Here is an 18,275-nt window from a genome sequence, read left to right on the forward strand (position 1 = left end):
TAGCAGGCGGATTCTTTACCAGCTGAGCCACCAGGGAAGCCCTTCCTATTTTTAATTCTTACCAATATACTGGAACCACAGTTAATTTAGGGATTAATTTTTATTAATTCTTAGGGGGTAATTTTTAATAATGTTTACTCTGGAATAATACCAGAAAAGGAGAGGAACGTGCTCCCATTTGTAACAATTAGGGTTCTCTACATGAAAGAGCACTTATTATCTTAAAATCAAATCTAAAGCTATTTTAGACTTATCATTAAATAGAACATTGAAGTAATTCCTTAAGAAAATGAACCATTAAAACATCACCCACAACACTAAGAAACAACTTTGCTCTGACGTGATCATTAATTTTAAAACTACTTTCTTCTATTCCTTTCGAGTTCTGGCCAAAAACACTAACTACTTGATCAGATATCAGTGGTGCTCAATGTATTAGTTCATAATGTTCACGGAAGAGATCAGGACAAAACCCTATTTCGCTTTTTACTTCACATTGACTTTGACACTGGAGGCTCCTTGGCAGGTAGGAAGGGGTTCAAATTCCTTCTTATACAGCCTCCCCTTCTGGGCCTCTCCCTGACCCCTTTATTCCACTCACCTGAGAAGCTTGTTGTTCTCCTGGTCTGCATAGGTGGTGATGTTGATGGCGGTTTCATTTTGCTCCACAAATTTCAGAAATTCGCTGGAGTCCAAGCGAGAGTCACCATTATCAAAGTTCTAGAAAGGAGATGAAGAGATCTTTCTGGAACGTTTTGTAAAACCTCAATTCTATCATCCCTCCACTCAGTTTGGCCCGTCTCCGGTTCATCTTGTTTTTAACACAGTCCAAACCTGCTCTGCCCTTCGAGGAACAAAGCCTCGAAGCCCTGGGGCACCCAGAAGGCACCTGTGCCCCAAGATGAGAGACTGAAAGTGTCTGGGCAAAGGCTACTGAGGGCCTTTCAATCCCAGACCCTGATAAGGAAGGCAGCCTGAACCCAGGCCTTTGCTGTCAAGGAGCCTGGGGGTGCTTTGGAGGTCTCTGTAGCCCCATCCCTGGCACTATCCTCCAGACATTCTTGAATTCACTCCATCATCCCATGTTCTCAAACCCTAATGATCATGGAACAACAGACTTGTGAATCAGAATCAGTGTTGGAGCCCAGGATGCATATTTCTAACAAGTTGCTTGTGAACAGTGATGTAGGCGACCCTCAGAGCTCACTCTGGGAACCACAGGATCATTTCTTGCTGCTTGATTTCCAGCCTTCCTGGCTAGCTCTCAGTGCTTACCTCTCCCATTGGTACCCTTAGCCGACCTCATCAAAGACAAAGGCCCCTGTACGTTATCCACATCAAAAACCTGCCTTGTGGAAGTGGTGCAAAGCCCCCCACCCTGCCGCCGTGTGCTGTGGGCCCCACTGTAGACAGTGCAGCCTGTCCTTGTGATCCAGCTCACGTTCCATGAGCACAAGGCAAGGCAGAGTGAGCTCAACATTATGCTCCCTTTGGCAAGATGGTCGACTGAGACCTTAGCCACCTGGGACCATTCGGGATGCCCAGGCCCTTGCTGCAGGTGGAGGGCAGCAACTTCAAGGCTCTGATCAAATTCTAATTTAGATACTGCTGCTCTCCAAAATATTTTTAGTGGAAAAAAAATATTTTTTTCAAAATTCCTTCCCTAGGCTGCCTCATTCTGCTACCCTGGGAAATAATCAGCACCCCATGTTACTTTCCACGTGGCTCTCCAGATGGTGGAAGAGTTTCTGGAACAAAAGGCTGCACAGGTTTCCAGGTAGAAGAGAAAGATACAGCTACTGACTCTGATGCAGGACTATCACATATCATGTATATTCTTCTCTAAGGCTGTCAATCTTCTAGTGGCATGTATGACAGTTATGTATAAAACAACTCTGGGGGCCCTTGCTTAACACCTATTTATTATTCTTGTCCTAATTCCTAGGAAAAGATCTCAGATGCTCTCTCATCACTATACTTTTACCCTGGTTCCAGTTTCAGCCCTGTTCACCAGGAATTCAGGGTGTGTGTATGTGTGTGTGAGAGAGAGAGAGAGACAAGGTCATAAAAGGCTCTGTGGCTCTGTGTGTGTGTGTGACATGGTCATAAAAGGCTCTTTCTACCCGAGGCCTTCCCCTCTTTACTCTGTTGGGCTTTTGTCTAAAAAATAATTACTGAATCACCAGTTGAGATGAGAGTCTGATTTTGGTCTCATTCAAATTCCGATTAGATTTCTTTTGCAACTAATTTGATGTAAGGAATGTCAGCTGGGCTGGAGGGGAATTCACTGGCTCAGAAACAGTCTCTGTGAGATACAGATCGCTTAGCAACAGGCAGCTGTTTGCCTAGTGGGGAGAGGACTCCCTTTGAAGATTGTACCATATGGTTCTTTGATGATCATCAAGTAGATTGTGAAAACCCTATTTTCTCGGAGGACACTTGGAAGAGCGAGCATTGTGTTTGTCACTTATGAGCAAGCTTTCTTGGTTAGGATGAGAATGCTCTAGAGAAAAGGTACTTTCTCCAGGGGCCTTGCAGTTTTTAGACAGGCACCTATGAGAGAAAGTTATTGCCAGAGGGGGTGGAGATGTGTGGGGCCCTGGTCCTTGCTGCTGCTACTGCTGCTGCTGCTGCTAAGTCGCTTCAGTCGTGTCTGACTCTGTGCAACCCCATGGACTGCAGCCTACCAGGCTCCTCCATCCATGGGATTTTCCGGGCATCAGTACTGGAGTGGGGAGCCATTGCCTTCTCCCCCCTGGTCCTTAGGAATCAAATTAATAGCACCTTCCAGTGATGCCCAAGGCATGTTCCATCAAGGGGCCACTATGAACAGTTAAAAGGTCCCAAGAAGTCTCCTGGAAAGTGTCCTGGGCCCCATGGCTCCTGAGCTGTAATGACCAAGCCGAAGTCACTGCTCACGACAGACCCAGCAGGTGCTGTTCACTTGGCTTTCAAAAAATCATTTTCTTTAGTTTCTCCTCCTGTCCAAATCTCCTGGCTCAGCAATGCGTGTTTTTCTGTAGATAAGGAACTACCCCTGCTCCCAGAGCTCCCTGATATGGGAGTGGCTGAGACAGAAGACAGAGAGGGCTGTGCTTTCTCTTCTCAAGCCCCTGGAATCCAGAGAGACCGACTTTCTGCCACAGTGAGAAACTTCTACTTAAATGAAGTCCTAGATGACGAATATCCTATTTCAGTCCAACACCGTATTTCTCCATCTCTGGGCAGGGGGTCCATGATGTCAGTTAACAAGAGGAATCCACAGACGAGGCTGGTGTTGACCACACTTAGTGGCCACAGAGTTGCCTAGAAGTCCCTCATGTGTGTGGGCTGCTTCTGAGTCTGAGCTGGTCAAGCCTAGGACACACCATGGAGGTATGTGAGGGCATCTGAGGATGAGCCTTGGAGGGCCTCTATCCAGAGATGTGACTGTCTGTAAGTGATGGGGGCTTTCGTGGCTATGCGGGAACGCGGGCGCCTGAACATGTGTCTGTGTGTACGACAGTCTCCATGTGGCATGCACACCTCTGCATGTGATGGTGTGTTTCTGTATGTGGTGTTTATCTGAGTGTGATGTACATACGTGTGTATGTTCTTATCAATCAGCTGGAAGAGCGCCCTTAACTTCTTCTTTTAACAACTGTCTCAAGCTCTCTGAAAGATCTCTATGGCATGGCCGCCCTATTCATTGATAAATACTGTTTCCTCCCTCATTTTCCTTTTGGAAAGCAGCATCTCTCCTCCCCACAAGTGGAACAATCTGTTGCTTCAACCAAACACGATGGGAACATCAGTTTCTAGGTTCATGAAGAATCCTGGACCCATGAAATACGAGTCCATTGATTCTCCTCAGATGAAGAGAAGCTCTGTAAGCCATGGAGGGTCAAGTTAAAGACTTAGAGAAAAGCCAAACTGGGTGGGAAACAGGCTGAAGTGGCCTGGGTCTGAGAATAGGCAGCCAGCTCTGTGTGCTGGGTTACCTTAAAGTACTTGTCTAGGATTTCACTGTAGTTGCTGCCTTTGGAGAACCAGCCGTCTGGAATGATCTCCGCTTCCAGCCACTGGATGATGCGACGCCGGAGTTCATCGCGGTTGGACTGATAGCAAACGACTGCAGGAAAAGGGGTCGGCTGAGCAGTGAGGACTCCAATGTCACCCAGCACCCCTTAGCTGGTGGGCTCAGTGCCTGGGGATCTGGTATGTGTCATCTCACTGAATTTTCACAGCAACCCAGGGAAACAGGACTATTACACACATTTACAAAGGAGTCAATCCAGGATACTGGATTGTATCTACCCAGGATTCAAGCCCATGTCTAAAAAATTTATACAGTTTGAGATAGTTGAAACAGAGATTATGCTTAGTTGAGAAAAAAGTAAAAAGAAAAATAAAGGCAATTTTCACTAACTTTAGAAAGCTGAGAGGGAAAAAAAAAATCAATCAATCAATCAATAGAACAGCTCTTTTGGTTCATAGATGAGCTGAATTAATAATGAATAAGAGAGAACATTACAATTCTTTACGCCACTGGATTTTTGATTCTTTCTATATAGCTTTTCCCTCTTTCCCACTTAAAAACTTCTACCATTTAAAATTTTATCCTATATTATAAACAACAGAAAATGAGGCTGGGGAAGGGCATGTTGAAGCCCTGCTCTGGACAGCTGTTTGTTGTAAGCCACATGGCAACAACAGGTGAGGCTGAAAGTCTAGTGGACTGGGAGGCAGAGAAGGGAAAGCTTTGGCAAAAGGGAATTCCCAACATATGTTGGGATGTAAAAAGGGCACTGAGCCAGGGAAATAAAACTGTGGGCACTTTTCCCCACTCTGGCACTTTCTGGCTGTGTGACTCAGGGAAATTCACTTAACCTCTCTGAGTCTCAATTTCCTCATCTATAAGGTAATTATAGTAACTACTTCACAAGGTTACATGAGGATCTAAGGAAAAGTATATGCTAAAGGAGTCTGTAGCTATAAATCGATGAAATCTTAAATTTGTATTCATTGAAAACCATGGAAGAAGATCTGTCATTTCCAATTATCCCCTTGCCAAACCAGCTGTGCCTCCTGATTCTGCTTATCCCGTGACACCCACAGGTCTCACAGGGCACTGAAGGAGGGACTCAGTGGCTTTTCCATCCTTGCAGTTCAATCATTACTCAGCAAAAATGAAAAACACAGCCAACACTCTGATCCAGTCAGCTGCTTTCCATGGCAAGTACCAAAAAATGCAGTACTGCAGCTTTTCTGAACTATGTTGAGGAGCAACCAGTTCTGAGTCACAAGCTCTGACACATTAAAGATCTTGTGAGCTTTGCGGGTAGGGATTGTGGAACATGGAATTTCCATCATGAAAAGAATTTCCTCCCTAAATGCACACTGTAGAAAAAAAGAGGTACTCACCTGGGCTGGCAGAAGGACTTACAGATTTCTTCTCTGTAAGACAAAAGGAGAAAATGCATAACATAAAGTGAAGAAAAAAGAAAATTCTATGTATTGCTAGGGTTAAAACTGCCCATATTAAGGGGCCACTTATATCTTTTCATCATTTTGTCTTGAATCCTTGTCTCCTCTCCTTCCAAGTCCCAAGTATGGGGATCATTTCTTTCCTGCTTTGTTTGAATTTTGAGGCCACTGAGCTGCCCTCCTGATATCACACCTCCTTTTGTTAGATTGAGGGGTGGGGGGCTGCTGGGACTTTGAGAATTCATACAGAATCATTACGGACAAAGAAATGCAGTGGAGACCAACATGTGGGAAACAGCTTCTTCTTTCTCCAGAGAAGTTCAAGGCTAGGCAGGAGGCTGGTGTCTAATTAGCAACAAGCTTAGAATCCCTTCCCTTTTACTCTGATAGCAGTGGTTTGAGTGTAAATTAGAGGAACTATATCATCAGGGCTGAAAGGTACCCAAATTTAAAAAGCACAAGATATGTGAAATTACCTGCTTTCTAAAGAGGTACAGAATTCAGCCAAATACTACCACACTATTGATTGTTGATGTGGTCCATATCCACTATCCTTCTCCAGACAGTGTGGGAAGCCACCTGGGGGGTCTGAGGCAGAAGGGCAGGGTAGAAGCAGGGCCACCCAGGGCAAACCCAGCAGGCTCATGAGCACCAAGGGGATGCCTCTCTAAGCAACTGGGTGGTCCCCACAACTTTGGGCACTATGTTCGGGGTGGAAAGAACTCCAGGAGGCCAAGCCACACTGCTCCTTCTCTGGCTCCCTGGCTGGAGCTGCAACATGGGATGAGAGCACCATTTACCTTTGCAGTGTCCATCATAATCGACCTGGATTTTGGATCCAGTGAGGCAGGCATCTCTATGCAGCTCACAGTGGTTGAGGTAGGTCTTGCCATTGCTGCCACACACAGGCCTCTTGTGAGGTTTGCATTGCTGAAACAGATAGTGGAGGATGCTGGTACAGTCAAGGCTGAGTCTGTGTGTGCGCCACACACACACACACACACACACACACAGCCATCTTGTGAGGCGTCCTCCCCAGCAGAGATGACTTCTACCCTGCCAGGGCACAGGGAGCCTCAGCTCTGGCATCAGTGACCCTACCCTATTCAGTGTTGGAGGGATTACATCACCTTGCAGTCCCTCATGGTGCTCTGTGCCGATGCTGGCCCTGGGTCATCTCTTCTATTCAGTGAAAAGAAATACCCACTTCTTGACCCCAATCCTATCAAATTAGCAGGAAGGGCATTTTGTCAGAAGTCAGGAATCTGGATTATCTGTCACTTTATCACTTTGTAGAAAGTCATTCAATGTCTGGATATTGAAAAACCCCTTAAAATTCCAAAATTTTATGACACAAAACAGCCAGAGCTGGAAATATGGAAACATTGAAAGGAATGTTTCCACAGCCCCCAACCCCCATTACCCCAATTCTTCAATTATTTCAGGGTCTAGCTATAAGAATCTTTGCTCTGTTGCTTTATTTAGTATTTTGTTTTTCTCCTAATCTCACAACGGTTGTTTTCAGGCAGGGGGAGGGGGTGCCAGGTCTTTGTGAAGTGGGACAGAGGATCCTTCTGGACCAGGAAATGGACTAAAGTTCACTTGGCAGCTTGATTCTACTTTGGCTATTAAAGTGCCACAGTGACAGGCAAGCTTAGTTTCTTTACACTTCTGTGGTTTTTGAAAGGGGGAAGGGGTAAGCAAGTTCTGCTTAGACCTAATAAAGACATTAAAACAAAACAGAGTAGATATGGTGAAAGAACATAGGACCCTGGAACTGAAGGCAGGTCAGCCTCTCCAATTTATAGACTGGAAAACCAAAGCCCAGAGAGACAAACTTCACTTAACCAATATTTATCATTGGGTTATTAAGATCACCCACTGGGCAAAGCAACTTGGGCCCTGAGCAAAGCCAAACATGGTCGGTCTTCAGGGCATCCAGCGGCAATTAATTTGCTTAAAATCACACAATGGTATGTGGCCAAGTTGAGGTTAAGTTTCTGGACCCTAAATGGCCACAGAGTGGCCAGGTACACCACTAGTGAGGACCTTCCAGAATCCTTAACAGATCTGGTTTGCAAGTTTTTGAGTTGAGACTTCCTTTCTGGGACAATGGGTCGGGATCCTTCAACTGGTTACTAAAGTGGGTGAATTAACTTGCAGCAATATGGATGAATCCAGTCTTGGGTTCTTCTGACAGAAAGAGGGGAAAAAGGCACACATCCAAGCTGTTTATGTTCACCAAGAGAGAGAATTCTGCCTACAAAAGAAGTATTTCTCAAAAGCTCACTTTGTTTTTTAAATTTCATTAAAAACAAAACCAAACCTGAAAAATCTGCATTCCAGCTAGTATTTTAAAATGTGCATATCCTTGACCTAGCAAGCCTAGGACTCAACCTAACAAGTGGGACTCAATCCTACAGAAATAAAGGCAACAGCATGTAAGAATATTTGGCCAAAGACATTACTGTTTATAATGGTAAACGACCGGAATGTCCATCTGTGGGAAAATGATTACATAAATCTGGTTCTTTTATATCACTAAATATAACTGAGCTATTACAAAATGAGAACTATATGTGCTGACCCATAGAGGGTTGTGTTACATATTAAAGAGTACAAGACGCAAGTTGCATATATCTAGATCTGTCTACATTATGATCTCATTTTTGCATAAAATAGGGGGAAACTCTATATATTTATAGTGCAGAGAAACAAAAAAAACTATGTGGAACAAATATACACAAACTATTAACACTGATTACCTCAGACTAAGGGGATTTGAAGGTTATGGGGGGAGATTATTAACTTTATCTTTGCATAAATGTCTTCTGTATCACTTATAAAAAGCAACTGTTAATTTTGTAATTTGAAAATCTTATAAAGCTAAATAATTTTTAAAAGGAAAAAAATCCCTACATTCACATCTGATTTTTAACCTCTGAGATAAAAAGTTCACGTCTTTCAGAGAGTCAAGGTGTGCTTTTATAAAGATGACAAAATCTTTGGCTCTGCTCTGTAGACGGGTAGCTCCAGTGAGGTAACCACATGGCCTTGGCCACCATCCTCTGGCTCTCGCCCGCAGTTCTTACCTCGATGCAGAGGCAGGTAGGCTCTCCTTTCTCTGTGACTGCACATTCCCGGCCAGCTCCACAAAACACATTGGCACAGATCTTGGATTTGCTCCTTACTTGCTCCTGAAACACAAAGCCATCAGGGAAACACGGTCCATGGGAGGAGCCCGTCTCTGGATGAGTCAATGGTGGTGATTATCTCTCAGGCTTGGGTGTGGTCCAGTCGAGGCTCCTGGTGCTGAAGGGTCCTGCACAGCCAGAAGTTCTCCCTGACAGCCGGCATCAGTCTTGCTAGCACTGCTCCTGCCCAGGCCCAGCTGCCTATGAATCCCTAAGACTGTTTCTCAAAGAGCAAGTGCATCTTTCTAGCAAGCTTCCTTTCTTCTGAAAATGTTTACTGAACACCCATTAAATGCTAGTACTAGGCTAAGGACTGGAGATATAAAAGGCACAGTCCTTGTCCTCAAGAAGTTCCAGGGCTATCCAAGGAGACACAATAAAGAGACATCTAGAAAGCAGTGGGGAAGTGTAACAGGACGGCAAGACTCAAACAAGGCTTTCTGAAGACAGGTTGCCTTCACTGACTCCTAAAGGATGACAAGAATAAGCCAGGCACAAATGGAAATGCTTGAGAGAAAATATAGGTATCTGAAGGACCAAAAATCTCACTGAGTGGTGTTCAAGGCACTGCCATCTCAAAAGGCAAAAGAAGGATGGCTAAGCCATAGGAAACATGCATCTGCTGTTATTCACATGGTCTCATGCAGTCCCTGTCCAAGTCTGCCTCCAACTTTAAGATCAAGAGGGCTGAAGAATCACCTGACAGAGAGAATTGTTCTCAAACCACTTGTGGTCAGACATTCATGTTCAGACACATGCAGCAGAACTGACAAGGCAGGGAAACCCTGTCAGTGACACAGTCCTTCCCTCATATTAATTGGTGGCAGAAAGCCAGCCCCACCTCATCTGCCGCTCAGGCCAGTGGTAGCGGAGGCTGAACAAAGAAGTACGTGATTTCTCTAGCCCGGCAGTCACTAGGGCCTCCAGGCTCCTGTCCACTGGGGTAGCACTGGCTGTGGAAGAACCAACAAAGATGGCAGAGGTTGGGATGGGGTTGTGGGACTGGCTATAGTAAAGGTGGGGGGTGGAAGCTAAGATTCCATCCTTCGGGAATCCATCTGCCACGTCACGCAGAGAACTCACAACCACAAAGCTTATAACTGTAAAATTCTTAGTTGGTAAATGTTCTATATCCAAAGCAATAAACAAAAGTGGATGATGACAGCGGAGAGGCTATGTCTAATACAGCTGGTCTGCTGCCACCTGGAGGCTGCTTTGCAAATTCCAGGTTATTTTCTCTCAGCCAGCTTGCCCATGATGCAGGGCTCCCATTGGTCTAGAAGCTCTTGCTATGCTCTCATTTCATTGGTTCACAGGTTGTTGCTAAACCCATTCTTTTTTGTATGTTGCTAAGGAGAATTCAATAAAGCTGGCAGGGAGAAAAGAAGTAATTCCCAGAAGGCTGGGAGTACTGGAGAATTGTTATTTCCTAAATCAGGAGTGGAATATAAAATTGAGTCTATTTGAGTATATTCCGGCTAAGGCCCTCTTGGAAACTGTGCCTGGGAATGGCAAGCAGGTAGAAAAATGAAGAGGAAAAAGGCTGTCACTGACCAGTGTGAAAAAAAAAAAAAAAACAACTCCCCCTCTTCATGAAACAATATGCTAATTGAGGAATACAGACAAATATATACCCACAGCGAGTATGTCACATGAATAAAAGACACACTAATGCATAAAAAAGCATGCTCAGACACATGCCTACACTCAAAGGCACACCAGCAGATAGCCCCACAGGGAAACACCCACAAGACTTTACCACTTACAGGGTTCTTGCCTGGAGAATCCCAGGGACGGGAGCCTGGTGGGCTGCCGTCTACGGGGTCGCACAGAGTCGGACACGACTGAAGTGACTTAGCAGCAGCAGCAGCAGCAGCTGTATGTCTGTAATTAGTCACTTTAATTCTTTAAGCCTTGGTTTCCTCATCTGTAAAATAGGGGTAAATACTAGCCCTGCCTTGTGAAAATGAAGAGAGAGAATGTATTTGGAATTGCATCATAAGCTGTAAAGCAAATCTGCCTGTTAAGTATTATTCATGTTAATGTTTATAGAGCTTCCTGCAGAATAATCTGTGGTATTTACAGAGCCTCTTTTTATCTTATGTTTGCTTTTAGTGAGTATAAAAACTAAAAGCTTTTACTGATAGGTCAAATTCAACCCAAGTCATTTTTCAGAAATAATTATCAAAAATCCATTTGAAGAAACAGATACTGTTTACTTAAAATATAATGACTAACATTTGAATGTTGTTGTTTAGTTGCTAAGACCCCATGGACTCTAGCCCACCAGGCTCCTCTGTCAATGGGATTTCCCAGGCAAGAATACTGGAGTGGGTTGCCATTTCCTTCTCCAAGGGATCGTCCCAATCCAGGTATCAAACATGCATCTCCTGCTTTGGCAGGCGGATTCTTTACCAATGAGCCACCAGAGAAGCCCAATGTCTGAATAGTACTATTTACATTTACAGTGTTTTCATGCCTAAAATTTCATCTTACTGTGGACAACCCTACAAAAACATGCATATTATTAACCACATTTTATAGAAGAGGAAACTGAAGATGGGAAGGTCGAGTAACTTGCCAAAGGTCCCACAGCTAAAAATGAGGAGCTAGGATTCCAACCCAGATCTTCAGACAATAGATGTCTAGGCTCTCATTTATAAATGCCTGACACCCTGCTAAGTGATTTTCATTATACATGATACATTATGACAACATCATAGACATCATAAACATCGCCATTTTACAGATGAGGGAACTGTGCCTTAAGATGTTAAATAAATAGAAAGTGACACAGCTAGGATTCTAGACAACCAAAGAGAAAACTGTTCTTTAATATTTATTTTCATACCTAGAAGATTGGAGGTTAAGGAAATTATGATGGGGAATTGATTTGCATAATTAGCAAATGTCAGGAGAAAGTGCTTAAGAGTATGACAGAGAGTTAGATTTGACTTCCACCTCGATCCTCTGCTCCTTACTTGCCAAGGTTGTAGGCAAGGTACTCTCTGTAAACCTCAGTTTCTGGTATGTAAAACGGGAGCACTGATCTCTGTGAGGACTGGGAGGGTTATACAAGACGTGCTGCATACAGCAGAGTGCCTGCCACACATCAGAAAGCATCCATAATTACAGTGGGCAACTGATGTTCAAACAGTTTTCCCACTGAGATGCCATCATCACTGTGGGCTGTCAAGTCTCCACCCATCCTTCCTTACAATGAATGATAATACTGAGAACTGCACTGACTGGATGGAAAAATCCAAGGATCTAACAACCCCATTATCCTGTTTGAAGACCACAGAGAAATGCTAGCTACACAAGCCTTTCTCTTTGCAGGTGGCACATCTGTCAATAGGTGGCAATCTCTCTCTTTGTCTTGTGGAGCCTGGCACCACTTGGAGCCGCAATGCAGAAGTACAGCTTTGGCTTTAGCAGCTCCTCGCAGCTCTGTCCTCTCATGGAGATGTGGGGAAGGGGGCTGGGAGAATGCGCAGGTCCCCCTTGGGCATCAGGACACTACGAACCAGGAATTTGCTGACTTGGGGAAAAATGTCTAACCTGAAGCCCTCATAGCACCCCTGCCCCCTAATTCTGTCCATTCACAGGCATGCTGTAATGCAAGAATCAGCAAGGAAGAAAAACTTTCTTTAGAGAAGGGGTCTCTCTGTGTTATTAAAAGCCTTTCTCCAAGCCCTATCATCTCTGGGAGTAGGGGTGTCAGGACCACCCTCAAGGCTTCTAGAAAGTTCCTGAGACGGTAGATAGTCTTGCCCATCTGCTGATTCTGAGTGGCGGGGTGGGGGACACCTTGAGAGGGGATAAACATGGCACGAACATGCTCATAGTACAGGACAATGGCTGCCTTGTGTGTGAGTGGAGGAGGGCATGGTGAGGAAGAGATGAGTTGGGGTGTCAGGTGGCAAGAGGTGGGTCTTGCCAAGTAGTCTTAGGGGGCTCTCTGCTGAATCTGATGCACAAAGAGGACCTTGGGAGGCTTGGGACAGGTGTCATGATGAAGGTGGTACTTTCAGATATTATTTCTGGTCCCTTCCAGCTGGGAAATACAGACTCAAAGTGCAGGGCAGCCTGGAGAGAAGCTGCAGGCAGAGAAACCTGCCAGGTATAAGGCAGTAAATCTTTTGGGAGTGACCAGGGCCTAGGGCTAGTATTAATCAGAGCCCTTGCAACTGAGTGAGGCTCTTCACAGATCGCTCTGTCCTCACAACATCTTGTAGGTTTCCATATTTTTAGTCCCATATAACAGAGAGGGGGCTTCTCTTGTGGCTCAAATGGTAAAGAATCTGCCTGCAATTTGGGAGACCCAGGTTTGATCCCTGAGTCGGGAAGATCCAGAAGGGAATTTCAGATTCAGAAAAGCTCTGTGATGTGCAGAGACCACATTAACTAGCGAGAGCTAAGTCAGGATTGGAACACAAGTCAGCCTGACCCCAGAGCCTCGACAGTCCCTTATTGGGAATAGTTGAGGACATGAGCTGCAGGGAGAGCGTACAGCTATAGGAGCTGGCACAGGGAGAGGTCACAGGTGCCTTGCAGCTCTCATAACTGAAATAGATTTGTCTGCTCTACCACCAGAGCAATTTTAGGATTTGGGTTCCAGGGCCGTATGAGAAATTCATCTATGCAGAGGCAACCACATTGGCATAGGAATATTCTCTGGGAGTGTGAGCTCTCAGGTACATGAACCCATAAGTCTGAATATACACCTGTGAGAGTGTGACTGAGTAGGGAGATGGAGTATGTTCTGGAAGGGTGGACACCATGATATATTGAGAAAAATCAACAAAATATCTGCTCCCTATGGAGAGATATATCAAGTTCTAGCTTTATCCTTCTATATCATTTCCCTCACTTGCTTTTATGTTGTTTTCATTATGTGTTGTATGCCAGGCTCTGGGGGTTTGATCTCATTAATTTGCACAATGCAAATTCTCCTTGGAAAAAATTGACCAGAACACATTGCTGACTTTTACCAGGGAAAAACTTCTCTGAACCTCTGCATGGTGATAATGACACTTTTTAAAAAAAATTTTTTTATTGGAGGATAATTGCTTTACAATAATATTGTGTTGGTTTCTACCATACATCAACATGAAACAGCCAAAGGTATACATATGCCCCCTCCCTCCTGAACCCCACTCCCATCTCCCTCCCCATTCCACCCTTCTAAGTTGTCACAGAGCACTGGGTTGAGCTTCCTTCCTCACACAGCAAATTCCTACTTGCCATCATTTTACATATGGTAATGTATATGTTTCTATGCTATTCTCTCAATTTGTCCCGACCTCTCCTTCCCCCACTGTGTTCATAAGTCTGCATATCCACTGCTGCTGCTGCTGCTGCTAAGTCGCTTCAGTCGTGTCCGACTCTGTGCGACCCCATGGACTGCAGCCTACCAGGCTTCTCCGTCCATGGGATTCTCCAGGCAAGAACACTGGAGTGGGTTGCCATTTCCTTCTCCATATATCCATATCCACTGCTGCCCTGCAAATAGGTTCATCAGTACCATCTTTCTAGATTCCATATGTAAGTGTTAACATACAACATTTGTCTTTCTCTTTCTGACTTACTTTACTATGTATTATAGCCTTTAGGTTCATCCACCTCATTAGGACTGACTCAAATGGGTTATTTTTTTAAAGCTGAGTAATATTCTATTATATATATGTAGCCCAATTTCTGTATCCATTCATCTGTTGATGGACATCCAGGTTGCTTCCATGTCCTAACTATTCTAAAAAAAAAAAAAACTCTCCAGAAAGTAGGCATAACCCAGGTGGTGCTAATGGTAGAGAACCCACCTGCCAATGCAGGAGACTTAAGAGATGCAGGTTCGATCTCTGGGTTAGGAAGATCCCCTGAAGAAGGAAATGGCAATGCACTTGAGTATTCTTGCCTGGAGAATCCCATGGACAGAGGAGTCTGGTGGGCTACAGTCCATGGGTCGCACAGCTGGACATGACTGAAGCGACTTAACACGGCATGGCACCTCAACATAATAAAGGCCACACACAACAAACCCACGGCAAACATTATTCTCAATGGTAAAAAACTGAAATCATTTCCATTAAGATCAGGAAAAAGACAAGGGTGCCCACTCTCACAACTACTGTCAACATACTTTTCGAGGTCCTAGCCACAGCAATCAGAGAAGAGAAAGAAATAAAAGGAATCCAGATCAGAAAAGAAGAAGTAAAATTCTCACTATTTGTAGATGACATGGTACTATACACAGAAAACTCTAAAGATTCTACCAGAATATTACTAGAGCTAATCAGTGAATGTAGTAAAGTTACAGGATATGAAATTAACACACAGAAACCCCTTGCATTCCTGTACACTAACAATGAAAAATCAGAAAGAGAAGTTAAGGAAACAATCCCATTTACCATTGCAACAAAAATAAAATACCTAGGGATAAACCAACCTAAACAGACAAAAGAGCTGTATGCAGAAAACTATGAGTCACTGATGAAAGAAATCAAAGATGACACAAACAGAGATATACCAAGTTCTGGGACTGGAAGAATCAATATAGTGAAAATGACTATACAACCCCAAGTAATCTACAGATTTGATGCTATTTGTACAGCAATTTTAACTAGTTTGTAATTTTTACTATTGCCTTTATTCTCAAAACCTCTTAGGATAGGAAGGAAGGGGTTACCTCTAAGGTCACTCCAGATGTAACATCCTGTGATAAAGAAGAAATGGAGGCTCACAGCTGTATTGACAGTTCCAAGACCTCATGGATACAGAACTGTGTCCTGAACCAAGGTCTCCAGACTTTAATTCCAGCCCTCTTTCCAGTAAACCACTATGACTCTTTATAAATCAGAGTTAGAAAAGACAAGGATCCAAGGTCTAAAAAAAAAAATCAGCAATTATTTTTGCAATTGAAAAAGATTCTTTGCAAGCAAAGGGAAAACCAAGTAGAGGTTTGCAAAACCACCAGTAGAGGTGATAGTGTGTCTGAGTCTCTGGGTCGAACAGCATTAAGTCTGAACATAAAATATGCTTTGAATGTTTAAAAAAGTCTTCTGAAGTAAAACAATTTCTGGAAGAACAGTGTGCTTTGGCAGGGGTTGGAAGCTTATAAGCAAAGCCATAAAACTGTCAGCTTAATATACCATCATTTCACTAATGTGAACTGGGTAGGCTCTGTCCCTCCATCCCTTTCCTTCTTCCCAACTTTCTTGTTGAAAAAAGAAAAAAAAGCAGCCCTACGTATGCCAAGGTGGAATTTTGGCTCCCCTTGCCACTATTCTGTGACAGAGCGGCTTTGTTGACATGAGAAAGACTCTCCCTGCATTGCCAGAATTAGTCATGGAAACTTCACAGGAACACGAGGGCCCCTCAGATACGCAGAGCACCACAGAGTTGGGGACAAAGGAATTCACAGAACTGGGGGGTGGGGGCGAGCAGGAGGAGACCTGGGTTGGGCACAGGGTGGAGGGCTGTTCTGGAATGGAGCCCAGTAGCACAGGCCGGAGAAAGCCAGGGGAAAATCCAAGCCACTTCAGGACCTTGAAACCTGGCTGGGGCATCATGTGACTTTGCTCAATTCTCTGCGATTCTTCTCTGAAAAGTTGTGTTGCTGCATGCTACATATTCTAGGGAAGAGGAGGAAGGAGTGATTTCTTGCAGTTGCTCTGACATGCTTGGCAGGAGGCACTTGGTTTGCAGGGACTGTGCCCCCCTTTGTGTGTGCTCACGACCAATCCCTTATCTCCAGGTTTAGGCACCAGAGCCAGACCTTGGTTTTGCAGGGCCTGCAGCTTAAACAATTTGATGAGCCCTCCTTATGAAAAAGAATACATACGTAAAACTGCAAAATTGGGCACAGGGCTTTGGAAGGGGCCTTACAAGAAAAAGGACTGAAACTGAAGCTTAATTAGCTTCTCAGTTGATCTGACTCGCTATATACCCTGTATTTTCTTCGTAAACATGGAGGCTTTGAGGCCTTCAATCTATTAGTCAGAGCTCTATTTAATATTTTATGCACATATAGCTTATCTCAAGTAGACTAAACGCCTGCACACTGTGGCTTCCCACAGGCTCACCACATTGTCTTGCCAGAGAAAATTCTCAATAAATATATATATATATTTTTTTACATTAAATGTCATTTGGGGTTTTTCAGGTTGATGTCAGTGTCAGTGGCTGGGGACAATGCACTCTGATGTTTAGGGGAAAGCGTGGCTGAGCTTTATGATATCAAAATAAGGGCTGCGCCAACCCCAAGAGGATTAGCCTTAAGATTAAAAAAAAAAAAACAAAAAAAACTCTATTATGGATCTGTCACTCAAGAATGACCTAATTTTTCATTATATTCATTTTGTTTTTTTAAAAAAAGTATTTATTTATGGCTGTGCTGGGTCCTTCTTGCTGAGTGCAGGTTATCTCGAGCTGCAGCGAGCAGGGGCTAGTCTTCGTTGTGGTGTGCAAGCCTCTCCTTGTGGTTGCTTCTCTTACTGCGGAGCATGGGCTCAGTAGTTATGGCTTAGTTGCTCCACAGTATGTGGGATCTTCCCGGATCAGGGATAGTACCCATATCCTCTGCATTGGCAGGAGGATTCTTAACCACTGGTTACATTCAGCTTCTATCATAGCTTATGGGATAGCACATTTTCTACTCACGATATGATAATATATTATGTGCCCGGAAATGACTACTTTCAAATTTCAAATGGGACAAGGCTGTTTACCTTAATCACTGTCTTTATTATTTTACAGATTCTGTCACATTCTCTGAGCGCTGGCCCTGTCAGACAAGGATCTACACTGCCACCTTCATATGGAAGCCCTCCCACTTTCCCAGCTGCTCAGCACCATCTCTGGAATTGCCTCTCGCTTCATACATTTCTCTTGACGTGGCCCAGATACAGCATGGCCGACTGGATGTCTGGTTTCTATGTAAGTTCAGTTTTCGGTCTCCAGTCAGAGCACAAGTACACAGCAGCACTGAGTAAGCACTTAAAGAGTTAAAAATATGCCAGGCCCTTCCACGTGAACTGAAAACAACCTCACAAGGATCTACGAGGTTGGAGGATTCATCCCTGTTGGCGGTGAAGAGACTGAATCTGAGTTGTGACTGAGGTAAGAGTCAGCCCAGGAGGCGCTTCTGCTCTCATGCCTTCAGGCCATGGTCCACCACAACGAGCTGCAGTCTTTCTGGGAGTGCCACGCTGTCTCCCCGACTTAGCACATCCAGTGACTCCACTCTGACGCACAGGGGCTACTAACAGTCTTTTGGACTGTGTGGGAGAGGGCGAGGGTGGGATTTTGGAGAATGGCATTAAAACATGTATTTCATATGTGAACTGAATCACCAGTCCAAGTTCGATGCATGATACAGGATGCTCGGGGCTGGTGCACTGGGATGACCCAGAGGGATGGTACGGGAAGGGAGATGGGAGGGGGGTTCAGGATGGGGAACATGGGTACACCCATGGTGGATTCATGCTGATGTATGGCAAAACCAATACAATATTGTAAAGTAATTAGCCTCCAATTAAAATAAATACATTTATATTTTAAAAAATAAATTAAAAAAAAAGAAAGAAGGCTTCTCCATCCATGGGATTCTCCAGG

The 18,275-nt window shown here is 44.3% G+C and overlaps 1 protein-coding gene across 1 annotated transcript in view; it reads right to left on the bottom strand.

Moving 5' to 3' along the window:
• The window catches only part of FSTL1 (follistatin-like 1), a 56,903-nt gene that overhangs the window by 8,914 nt on the left and 29,714 nt on the right, over positions 1-18,275 (bottom strand). The window contains exons 3-7 of the mRNA XM_010845388.1: positions 8,559-8,663; positions 6,267-6,396; positions 5,404-5,436; positions 3,981-4,111; positions 602-720 (exon numbers count right to left, since the gene is read on the bottom strand). Coding sequence (XP_010843690.1) covers positions 602-720; positions 3,981-4,111; positions 5,404-5,436; positions 6,267-6,396; positions 8,559-8,663 — 518 coding nt within the window. The remainder of the gene's footprint in view (positions 1-601; positions 721-3,980; positions 4,112-5,403; positions 5,437-6,266; positions 6,397-8,558; positions 8,664-18,275) is intronic.

Source organism: Bison bison, unplaced genomic scaffold (genome assembly GCF_000754665.1).
Source record: "Bison bison bison isolate TAMUID 2011002044 unplaced genomic scaffold, Bison_UMD1.0 scf7180017864215, whole genome shotgun sequence".
Lineage (NCBI taxonomy): Eukaryota > Metazoa > Chordata > Mammalia > Artiodactyla > Bovidae > Bison > Bison bison.